The sequence below is a fragment of the Argiope bruennichi genome, chromosome 9 (assembly GCF_947563725.1).
Source record: "Argiope bruennichi chromosome 9, qqArgBrue1.1, whole genome shotgun sequence".
NCBI lineage: Eukaryota > Metazoa > Arthropoda > Arachnida > Araneae > Araneidae > Argiope > Argiope bruennichi.
In genome coordinates this window covers 44,688,214-44,700,715 of record NC_079159.1, presented here as the reverse complement: position 1 = coordinate 44,700,715, position 12,502 = coordinate 44,688,214, and the positions used below count along the sequence as shown (strand labels likewise).

The following is a 12,502-nucleotide window of genomic DNA, read 5'->3' as shown; positions in this document are numbered from 1 at the left end:
CAAGGTTTTCCAGAAAAAGTCGAAAGCGGAAATCTATATGTATTTGATGATCAGATGGATCAACTTTGCCAAGATTATGCGGAATTGTTCACTATTACAGCACACCATTCTAGAATCAGTGTGATTCTGATTTTGCAGAATCTATTTCCCCGAAATAAAGTGATGCGAGACATAAGTCTGAATGCACAATATGTAATATTATTTAAAAACAATCGTGACGTGGGACAAATCCAGTGCTTCGCAAGACAAGTATACGGAAATAAGGCAGCATATTTTATGGATGCTTACAAAAAGAGCACGCAAGGCAATTTTAACTATTTGTTGGTGGACCTACACCCGAGAACGGATGAAAAATTTAGGCTCAGAGAGAGCGTGTTCCCTGATTCCAATGGATTTTATTGGATATATTTACCGATAAAATGAAGAATATAAAGAAGCATTATCACTTACTGAAACTACTACTCAGCGCATCTCCAGCACAAAAAAGAGCAATAATACGGACTGCTAACAAAAGTCAGTTACATTGCTTATGCGAAATTTGTGTAAACGTCTTAGGTGGTAATTTATCGGTGAGCGTAAAGAAATTACGTAAATATAAAACGGCCATAAGAAAAATTGTTAATAAAAAATTATCTTTAGAAAAAAAGAGAAAAGAATTAATTAACCAAACGGGAGGCTTCCTACCCCTCATTCTTCCCGCAGTTCTATCTGCGTTAGTAGGCCTTGCCGGAAAAGCAATAGGAAGCTGAATTTAATATTCGCAGCAATGTCTCGGAGAATGGCTCTCGTTCCTGAAGATTTAGCAGCAACTTACTTTTCGAAAACATCAGATACCGGAGTACATGGTATTGAAAACCAAATATTAAACCTTCTTCATGAGTCAAACTATTCGGATGATGCAAAAGCAAAACTGTTGAGCCAACTGCTTTTAAAATATCAGCATGCTATAAATGTGCCTAAACCACCGATACGTGTAACTATTGAAGACTCTAAGGAACAAGTTCAAGAATCGCCTAAAAGTAACTCAGTGGAAGATCCTATATTACGTGATATCATACTTTCAGTTCCTGCGAACTTCCAAAAATTTATTTCGCCTATTGCTGAAAAATTGAATACACGCAGCTATGCTTGGAATGAATATGGTGAATTGATGAAAGATAACGAAATCGTTAAAAACACAAACGTTATTGACTTATTTTCATATTTAATGAGAAATGTAAAGAAAGGTTATGAACCACATGGTTTTTCAGTGTTTTGGAGGGGTATTAAAGAGATAAAAATACCAACACGTTGGATTGGCAACCAGAAGCTAGTAGAAAATTTCGGGTTTGACACAGACGCAAGCGAGATCCAAAACGAAATTAATCTGAAATCTCCAGATTCAAAAGCAAAGAAGAAGAAGCAAAACTCGAAAAGAAAATGGAAAGAATATTAGAAGCAGCATATTACGATTTCGCAAATCCTGCATCATTTGGCGGAATAAAGAAACTATCAGCAATCTCTAAAGTTCCATATGAGAAAGCTAAACGCTGGTTAATGACCCAAGATACTTATTCGTTACATAAACCAGTTCGGTATAAATTTTCTCGGATGTCGACGCTTTCATATGGTATAAATGATTTATGGCAATGCGATCTTGTGGATTTACAGCATTTAGCAGAACATAATAATGGGTTTAAGTATTTACTCACCGTAATTGATGTATTTTCGAAGTATGCCTATGTTATACCTCTTAAAAGCAAAACTTCTGTGGCTGTAAAAAATGCTTTTGAAAAATTGTTACAGCAGGTTAAGCCTAAACACATTCAAAGCGATAAGGGCAAGGAATTTTACAATACGCAACTTCAGTCATTGTTTAAGAGGTACAGCATTAACCACTATTCAGCTGAAGGTGATCATAAAGCTAGTGTTATTGAGAGGTTCAACAGAACTTTAAAAAACAAAATGTTCAGGGTATTCACATATAGAAAATCTTATAGATATGATGATGTGCTACAGTCACTAGTAAAGTCGTATAATGACAGTGAACATCGTAGCATTGGCATGGCACCTTCAAAAGTCACTCGTGATTTTGAACCACATATCTTCAAAAAATTATATGGTTACACATTGAAGAACTCGCGAGTGATTTTGAATAAGGGAGATTTAGTAAGAATATCGAAAGCGAATAAATCGTTCAGACGAGGATATTTACCAGGGTGGAGCGATGAGGTGTTTATGGTGTCAAAAGTATATCCCTCTTATCCAACTACATTCGAGCTTCAAGACCTTAAATCAGAAGCTATAAAAGGACGATTTTACGCAGAAGAACTCCAGAAAATATTGAAACGCCCTGAGGATTATTGGCATATAGAAAAGGTGCTTAAAACAAAGGGCAAAGGTACGAAGAAAGAATATTACGTGAAGTGGAAAGGCTTTGATAATCGGTTCAACTCGTGGGTAAAAGCAGCATGGATGAAGTGAACGATTTTTACATTACGCTTCCCAGCAACTCTAGCATGGATTACTTTCCAAAAAATACGCAAGCATCATTCAGAACGAAATTATCTCGTCCAATAATACTAACTGGTGAATGGGAAGTTGGTTTATCAGAAATATTCGTTCCTCGAACCTGGTTCAACATCGGAAATCATAATAATAAATATTCGATAACTTACGAGGAAACAAAATTGGTGGAAAAGGATTTTCTGGAGTACTCAATCAGAATAAAAATTGAACAGGGAACTTCTGATGAGGATATAATCGATAACATTAACCAAAGTATTGAAGCAATATGTGGACATTTCGTCTCTTTCGAATTGGATCACAAGAATATGAATATACTTATTGCTCCGAATTATGAACTACACTTGACAGCTGCTGATTCACCAAGATTGTTAACTATGTTAAACTTACCTAGAGAGGATAGAGTTATAAAAACATCGGAAAGTTTTATGTACAGAAAACCATCAAAGACAAACAAAGACAATATTTTCAAAATTATCGCTCGAAATATGAAAAGGCATTTTATAATTCGCGTCACCAGGTTTAATCATAAGTATACTGATATGGACAACATACATCACGAACTCTTTCAGCATATAAATCATAATCTAATGCAGACTGGTATAGGAGGTGCAGCGGATTTTATATTCGACTTTAAAGAAGATAAAGTAGAAATAACGGTTCAAAAGAATGTTGAACTCGAGTTTAGGTTATTATATGCCCCGTTGTTTATGCGAATGTTGGGCATGACGAAAGATATTGTTTTAACGGGTAGAACGTTACATGTTTTGCAAAAAATTGAAAGGCCTCCTATGAACGAATACTTCCGCGTGAGCATTACGGATAAACCAACAATTCCTGTGAAAATTAAAAAAACAGAGGATATGGAACTACAAGTCGGATTTTATAAAAACTCAGAGCAGTTGTTTGGATCTTTTAAACACCTTGCTTTTAATCATTTAGCGAACAATAAGATCAAAATTCATATACCAGAAAATTCAACTCTGACTTTACAAGAAGGATTAAGAGATCTTTTAGGTTTCAAAGAATCCACATTAAATGGCGGAACTCATATATCTGACTATCAATTGGAGTTAGATGGAGGAATCACCGAAATTTATGTCTATAGTGATATCATAGAATCGCACTTTGTAGGGGATACAATTGCTCCTTTACTCCGTATTATTCCTGTTATGTCGAAAAAAGAAGACCAAATAGTAATAAATTATCAAAGACCGCTGTATTTTCCTTTGCGCAAAAATTATATCGATTGCATAGAAATCGAATTGAGAAGTAGCTCTGGAGATGGTATAATTTTTACCAGTGGGAAATCACTCTTGGTTCTCTCCTTCCGTCGCAGAACACTATAAAACTATTACTTATTTTGTGATGAATCATTTTAAATCCGATCGTGAAAGAGAATGCATTTGGATCAAAAAGCTTGTGAAGATTATTACTGCTCGCAAGTGCAGGCTGGCGGTGGACCATATTTTCAGGGTGTTGGCCACCAAAGAGGATATGGAATGTTTTCAAATTTATTTCGATTTATTTCTCCCATAGCACTGAAAGCTGGAAAGTATTTAGGAAAACACCTTCTAAGCGCAGGTTCAAAAGTAATGTCAGATGTTGCTTCAGGTTCATCTCTTAAAGACTCGGCAAGATCGCGATTTCGCGAAACATCAAAACAAATAAAAGACGACATTATTCATAAAATTCAGAGCGGTTCGGGTATAAAAAGAAAGAAATTCCAGAAGAAAAATCATTCGCAACGTGTCAAGCGGAGCCGAAAGAAATTAAAGAAAGCAGACATATTTTCATAATGGATTCCCGAGCGTGTGCTTGCTTGCAGAGTGAATTAGACCTTTTTAACGTGAATCCTGTACAATTATCAACAGAAGACAGCTCATTCACTGAGATTTTTCCTGTTGCATCTCTGAATGAAAAGACGCCAATTGAATTTTACGTAAGCGGAAGTGGTGAACATTATCTGGACTTATCCCATACACTTTTGCATCTACAAGTGAAAATTAAAAAGAGAAATGGAGCAGTAATTGGAACGCCTGATCAAGTGGCTCCTATCAATTATCTCCTTAATACGATATTTTCTGAATGTTCAGTTACATTAAATGACAAGCAGGTTTCTTCGCAAGCTAACTACGCATATAGATGTATTTTCGATGCTTTGCTTTCACCTCGAGCTGTTCAAGAATCAATGCTAACATCGGGTCTTTTCTACAAAGACGCTGCTTCTAAGCATGAATCAGTAGAACTAGCTAATGTTGGTGATAATGCAAATTCCGGTTACCAAACTAGATATAACATCTGCAAAGATAGTAAACTTATAGATATGATAGGTCCATTACATTTCGATCTAGGCAATCAGAGCAAATGTCTTATAAATTCGGTGAATCTTCGGATCAAATTAGAAAGAAATAAGGATTCTTTTGCTCTGATGTCAGCCACGCAAGATTTTAAAGTAGTTATATATCATGCATCATTATTTGTTAGGAAAATTAAAGTCGCTCCCTCAGTCGTGATTGCCCATGAATTAGCTTTAAGCAAGGGAGTTATAAAAATGCCTATTCGCAGAACAGAAGTGAAATCATTCGCACTTTCTTCAGGAATGCAATCAATAACTATCCCTAATGCGTTCATTGGACAATTACCGACACGACTTATAATGGGTATGGTATCTAATGCTGCATTTAATGGGGATTTTTCAAAAAATCCATTCAATTTCAAGCATTATGATTTATCATATCTTTGTATATTAGATGGCAATCGTATGATTCCGTCAAAGCCCTTTCAACCAAAATTTGATAATTCTAACAGTTACAGCAGATGTTATATGAGTCTATTTACTGATTTGGGTAGATATCATAAAGATCAAGACATTAATATAAGTTACACTGAATATAAAGATGGGTATACGCTGTTCGCTGTAGATTTGACGCCCGATCTCAACGCGGACGGAATGCATGAAAGTATTTCACGCAATGGTAATTTAACTATTGATATAAAATTCAGCAAAGCATTATCTGAAACTGTAAATTTAATAGTTTTTTCAGAGTATCGAAATACTATAGAAATCGACAAAAGTCGCAGTATTTTTTCAGATTTTTGAAAATGGATAGCACAACTTTGTGCAGACTTGCATGCAGCGACTTCCGTCTACGTTCTAAATTTGGAGGTGTATACGCTTCAGATGAATTGCCTAAGACAATAGATAGTTATTCATGTTTTATTGTAAATTTAGATCCTAAAACAAAACCGGGAAGTCATTGGGTTGCAATAGCATTTCGGAATAATAAATGTTACTATTTTTGTAGTTACGCTTCTGTGCCGAATAACAAATATATTTTAAAGTTCATAGAAAATAACGCTGCAAATTTTGCTTGGAACAAATGTAGATATCAAAGCTTAGTGTCGTATACTTGTGGTCATTTTTGCCTTCATTTCTTGTACAATTTTGTGAGAAAGCAAACTTTGTCACCTCTAGATTCTAATAAAATTGAAAATAACGAGAAGTTTATTAAAAAATTTGTAGCTAGCAAATTTCGTTTACAAAATTGCTGCTTTTCTCCATATTCAAATCAAATTTGTGAAGCTCGTGATTTCAGAAATAGATGTCTTTAGACATGTTTCAACAGAATATAATTATATATGCTCTCTCTATAAGCTCTCTATATAAATTTAACATATTTTTTTGGAGGTCACTTTTCATACAGAGCATATAAAAGAGATACACTAACTGGGGAATTCTCATTGTGCTTCAACTGATTCAGCAGAAACGATGACTTCCGAACTGAGATATGGCTTTATGTACTTGAAGCGTACTGGATCAGCTTATATGATTCATTGCTTCACCGATTCCCTTTACGAAAATATGATATCCTGTGTTCAAGCTGCGAACTCCTATCAAATGGATACAGTTGATTCAGACTGCAGATTGAAGATTGCCTATTTCAAGGTTCTCAACAATAATGATATTGTCAGAGAACTCCATAACGGTTCTGCTATGAATTATCGACAGACATTTGATTGTAAAACGTAATACAAAGCGAACTTCGGCGAATCAATTACTCATGATTCAAAGATCTGCAATGGAATTGTGGACAACTTCAAAGAAAATAAATGTAAATACTAAACTATACAGCTAAGATACTGAGAATAGCTCAGCATTGTAAACTCTATATAAAATTGTAATACTAAGCAGCACTAACTGTCATTTAATGTAACATCATCAATGAATCGATGTTCTACATGCATAAGCAACACGAAGAAACTGATTGTACCACTCGATGTAATATTTTAACAATCCCTGAATAAAAATATAATTTAACTGTATAATTGCGTCTGTCTTATTTTGCTTCGCTACATCAATATGTTTTTTGTAATATCCTATATCACCGTAAAATTACGTTGTTTTATTCTCAAGGTGGTGAAAGTGGGTTAAGGTAGGAAAATGCACATAAAGTTATTTTAAAATTACTTTAAGGTCACCAGTTCAGGGAGAACAAGGCGTTCCTGGGAAATTCTACAGATAATAAACAATTATTCCATTGCCACTTACATAAACAGGGGTATAAATATAAGCTACATCAGCCTTTGTACATATACTACCGATCTTGTTGAAGACTTCATCTTCATCTCTGTCTCCGTCTTCCTCAGAGTGCGTGTATCTAAGTACTACTCAGCTATCATGGACAGTCACAAAGCGAGCGTCAGTAAGTGATTGCATTTTCATATTCTTTTTAGATTGCTAAGCATGTGTAACATAATTTTTTAAAAATAAAGTTAAGTTTTCACACTTCCTAATAGGCTTAACTGATAGCGATTCAGACGGCGAGCAGTTATTTCCCCTTCCTTCCAAGGAAAAGCATACAAGCGGTAAATTAGATTTGATTTTATAAGTCAATTTAGACTTTAGATTTTTAAATTCCCAAAGAAAAAACATGACGGTAAAATGTAAAATCATTTTACATTTTGTATCTTTAGATTTAATTTCAAAATATTATCCCTTTTCTGATAGCTAAAAGAAAATCAAACGATGAGAAAAAAGAGGAGTCCACCAAAAGAGCAAAGAATTTCGAGTATAATTTTTCTGATCCGACAGAAGAGAAAAAGCTCATACCCCCAATAAGCGCTTACCTAGGAAAAGGGATTAACATCAGCATCAAGGAATACAGAAAGTCCTATTATCTTGCTTTCCAAAAGAATGTTGGAGATGAAACAAAGAACAGATTCAACATGAATCTTGACCAATTGGGAGCTTTAAAAAAAGCTATAAATGTGTTTGCAGAACATATAAAGAAAAATTGACATTCACGAGTTAAATGAAAATTTTGTAAAAAAATTGAACTAACTTGACAATTTTCCCTATATTCATCTTCTTAGAATGTCGTTTAATAGAATAGAATCAAGTTTTAGAGGTTATATTTCAGCTTACCGACACTCTCCGATACACTCTGATCCCTACAACTTATATAACGAAATTCGAGAAAACATTTTCTTACTCTTATTAGAGCAAAACCTACCTTTCCGTCTTTTAATATGCATAAGCATTGAATTTATTAAAGATACTCATCCTGACAATTTACTGCAAAACGCTTACTTCTGTTCATTTGCTGAACGCATAATATCATATAACCAAGTAAAAAGTAAAGTTAAAAGCTGTTTTCAGAAAATATTCAATTCCATTGAAACATATATCCAAAACGGTAGTGGTTGGGTTATTAATAAAATTAACTTTTTAGATGTTAATATCGGACAGTACAGAGAACCGCGGGGAGGTTGCGGTAATATAAAATTACCTGACTGTTTAAAAAAAAAAAGAACTCTTCTAAATATACGTTGCGATGATCACAAATGCTTCATATATAGTTGCTTAGCTCATCTCTTTCCTCCTGAAAAAAATTCTAATGCTCCAAGCAGTTACCAAAATAAACTAAAATACTTAAAATTGAAAAATGTAACCTTCCCCATGAAACTCTCTAACATAAAGCATTTTGAAAGTATCAACAGCTTAAAGATAAATATTTTTACTTATGACAAAGAAGTTTTCCCCATATATATCAGTAATAAAAAGTTGGGTTCGGAAATAAATTTACTTCTGTATAAAGAGCATTACTTCTTAATTAAAAATCTAAATCGTTTATTAAACTCCAAAAAAGGGATTCATCATTATTGCTCGCGATGCCTGATTGGATTTCAGAGGCGAAATAGTCTTGTAGATCATAAGCGAGTGTGTTGCCAAAATGCCCCCCAAAAACTATCCCCGCCTAAAATAAACACTGTAAAATTTACTAGCATTTACAAAATGTTGTTCCATCCTTTTATTTTGTATGCGGATTTTGAATGCATAACGAAAAATATATCTACTGTTTTACCAAATACATCTCAGAGTTTTTCAGCCAACCTAGAGCATCACGAACCAATCAGTTTCGCATTAATAGCAATTAATATAAAAAATGAAATAATATATCACAAATTCTATTGCGGAGAAAATCCAGTACAAATATTTTTAAAAACAATAAAAAAATTAGCAAAATCTTTATTTAAAAGACTATCATGCAATAAACCAATGATCGAGGAAAATATACCAACGGGAAAGCCTAGCACATGTTACATATGCAAGTTAAAATTTGAACCGAGTGATCGCATTGTCAGAGATCATTGCCATGTTTTAGGCATATTTAGAGGTTTCTGTCACAATTCATGCAATTTAAATTTAAAAAGAAGTAATTTCATTCCTGTAGTCATTCACAACCTTAAGGGGTACGATTCCCACTTATTGTTAAAACATATGTCTCCAGAATTCGCGCATCAGATTGATATAATTCCGACGAATAGTCAAAAATTTACTAGTTTCACCCTCGATAATTACATTAAATTTATTGATTCGTACGCATTTCTTGATTCTTCCTTATCTTCTCTTGTAGAAATTTTGAAAATTTCTGAACATCGGTTTGACATTTTTGATTCTTTTTTCCAAAATAAAACAAATAGAAACTTACTCAAACAAAAAGGATTTTTTCCTTATAGCTATTTTTCATCAAAAGATATTTTAAAACAAAAGACATTTCCACCTCACGAAGCCTTTTTTAACATTTTGACGAATTCGAACATAACAAAAAAAGAATACAAACACGCACTGAGGGTTTACCAAGAATTTCATTGTAAAAATTTTCAAGATTACCTTGAATTGTATCAAAATACAGATACAATTCTTTTAGCTGAAGTATTTCAATCGTTTCGACAAACAAGCATGATGCACTATCATTTGGACCCTGCTCATTTCCTAACTATTGCTGATTTAACGTGGCATTCTGGTTTAAAATTCACAGGTCAGGAATTAAAATTGTTATCGAATGTAGAAGACTATGTCTTACTTGAGACTCAAATGAGAGGTGGAATTTGCTTTCTCGGTCAAAGATATGCCCAGGCAAATAATCCATATCTTTCTTGTTATAACCCCGATGAACCTACAAATTATATTGTGAATTTAGATGTTAACAATCTTTACGGACATTGCATGTCTGAATATCTACCTGTGGGGGATTTTCGTTGGCTTTCACCTGAAGAAATAGCTGTTTTTGATTTAGCAAATGTATCTCGATACTCAGAAACGGGATATTTATTAGAGGTAGATTTACTATATGATAAATCAGCTCATGATTTCCATGATTTTCCCTTAGCAGCAGAACACTTAAATATAAATAAACAAATGTTATCAGATTATCAAAAAAAAATATTGTCTGAAAAAAATATTCCATTCACCGAGTGTAAAAAGTTAACACCAAATTTTTATCCAAAGAAACGCTACATTTTACACTACAGGAACTTAAAATACTATTTAAAGCATGGGATGTCTTTAAAAAAAATTTATCGGATCTTGGCTTTTTCACAATCAGACTGGTTGCGAAGCTATATAAATTTTAATAATGAAAAACGCCAACAAGCCAAAAGCGAGTTTGAAAAATCTTTCTTTAAAAAAATGAATAATGCTTTTTTCGGCAAAACATGCCAAAACGTCAGAAAAAGAATTAACTTAAAGACTGCTCTTACACCCGCTGAATGTAGAAAGCATTTAGCAAGTCCTTTACTTGAATACTTTGAGAGCATAAACGAAGACTTCGCTGTCTTTAAGATGAAAAAAATTAATCTAGTTCTCGACAAACCAATTTATGTAGGATTTTGCGTGCTTGAGCTAGCTAAATTACACATGTATACTTTATATTACTCTAAGTTCAAAAAATATTATAAAGAAAATTGCAAACTCTTATACACAGATACTGATTCTCTATTCATGCAAATATTTACAAATAATGTTTACAAAGATTTTAAAAACGAATTTTTTGATATCATGGATCTAAGCAACTATCCATCTTCAAGTGAATTTTTTAATTCGGAGAACCAAAATAAGTTAGGGTTTTTAAAAGACGAAACGAAATCTAAACCTATTTCAGAATTTATCGGTTTACGATGCAAAATGTACAGCTACAAATGTGAAAATACTGAAACGAAAAAGGCAAAAGGTGTAAAACAGAGTTGTTTAAGAAACATAACACATGAACATTTTAAAACCTCTTTACTTAATGAAACGATTCATCGTCACGAGCAATATTCTATACAGTCAAAATCACATATTCTTTCTACAACCATATCAAACAAAATTTCTTTATCTCCGTTTTACGATAAAATATTTTTGAATGAGGATGGTGTGACCGGAAAATGCTTTGGTCACTATTCCTTGCTTGAAGAATAATGGTAATATAATTTTCGTTTATTTTTATGTTCTTCAAAAAAAATTTTTTTTTGAAAAACTATTAAGCATTCAATAGCTACCTTCTGTTAAGGGGAAAATTGTCTCTTAGTTCAATTTTATTTCACATGCTTTGTAAGTGAATCAAATGTTTACTCAGATCGACTGGTTGGACTGAGTTTTTTCATGGTTTTCTCAGTCTATAACGCAAATGCGAACCAATATAAGAAGATCTTCCATGACATATTATTAATAAATACCAAGAACATTTTATTTTTAATGTAATCAATTTTTATACTATTTTTGCATGTACATATATATATGATTCAAGTTGTTGTTTTTATCTTAGTTAATATTGTATTAATTGTTTGCACTGTTTTTCGAATGAAATGGAAATAATTTGTATTCATATCCTTTCTTTATATACATTTCTTTCTTATATTCACATGCTTTGTAAGTGAATCAAATGTTTACTCAGATCGACTGGTTGGACTGAGTCTTTTCATGGTTTTCTCAGTCTATAACGCAAATGCGAACCTATATAAGATCTTCCATGAGATATTATTAATAAATTCCAAGAACATTTTATTTTTTAATGTAATCAATTTTTATACTATTTTTGCATGTATATATATATATGATTCAAGTTGTTGTTTTGTCTTACTTAATAATGTATTAATTGTTTGCACTGCTTTTTCGAATGAAATGGAAATAATTTGTATTCATATCCTTTCTTTATATACATTTCTTTCTTATATTCACATGCTTTGTAAGTGAATCAAATGTTTACTCAGATCGACTGGTTGGACTGAGTCTTTTCATGGTTTTCTCAGTCTATAACGCAAATGCGAACCTATATAAGATCTTCCATGAGATATTATTAATAAATTCCAAGAACATTTTATTTTTTAATGTAATCAATTTTTATACTATTTTTGCATGTATATATATATATGATTCAAGTTGTTGTTTTGTCTTACTTAATAATGTATTAATTGTTTGCACTGCTTTTTCGAATGAAATGAAAATAATTTGTATTCATATCCTTTCTTTATACATATATTTCTTTCTTATAAATACAATAAAAATCGTTCAACAATTATCAGTCTATGCCTCTTTTTTTTGAGTGGGAATAAAATTTATAACCTTGCAGAAAACATTGCTCGCTCTTTTAGTAGTATAGAGATGATGGTTTTCATATAAAAAGTTTTTATATGAGAGCCATCATCTAGTGAAAGGTACTTTTTATATGAG

At 32.7% G+C, this 12,502-nt stretch overlaps 1 protein-coding gene across 5 annotated transcripts; it reads left to right on the top strand.

The window, feature by feature from the left end:
* Nucleotides 1–1,408: 1,408 nt before the first annotated feature.
* LOC129984230 (uncharacterized protein F54H12.2-like) lies at nt 1,409–11,941 on the top strand. 5 transcript variants are annotated; one of them, XM_056094063.1, is made up of 3 exons: nt 1,409–7,211; nt 7,306–7,374; nt 7,517–9,894. In XM_056094063.1, the coding sequence occupies exon 1, from the start codon at nt 4,304–4,306 to the stop codon at nt 5,606–5,608; it is 1,305 nt and encodes a 434-aa protein (XP_055950038.1). In that variant the 5' UTR covers nt 1,409–4,303; the 3' UTR covers nt 5,609–7,211; nt 7,306–7,374; nt 7,517–9,894. The 5 variants fall into 5 exon arrangements, with proteins under 5 accessions (XP_055950038.1, XP_055950034.1, XP_055950036.1 ...); XM_056094059.1 differs by having other exon boundaries at nt 1,470–7,211; nt 7,517–11,941; XM_056094061.1 differs by having other exon boundaries at nt 1,470–7,211; nt 7,287–7,374; nt 7,517–11,941.
* Nucleotides 11,942–12,502: the final 561 nt, after the last annotated feature.

Coding starts and splice junctions, on each gene's coding strand:
- LOC129984230 (XM_056094062.1), top strand. CDS start 7,883: ATGTCGTTTAATAGAATAGAATCAAGTTTTAGAGGTTATATTTCAGCT.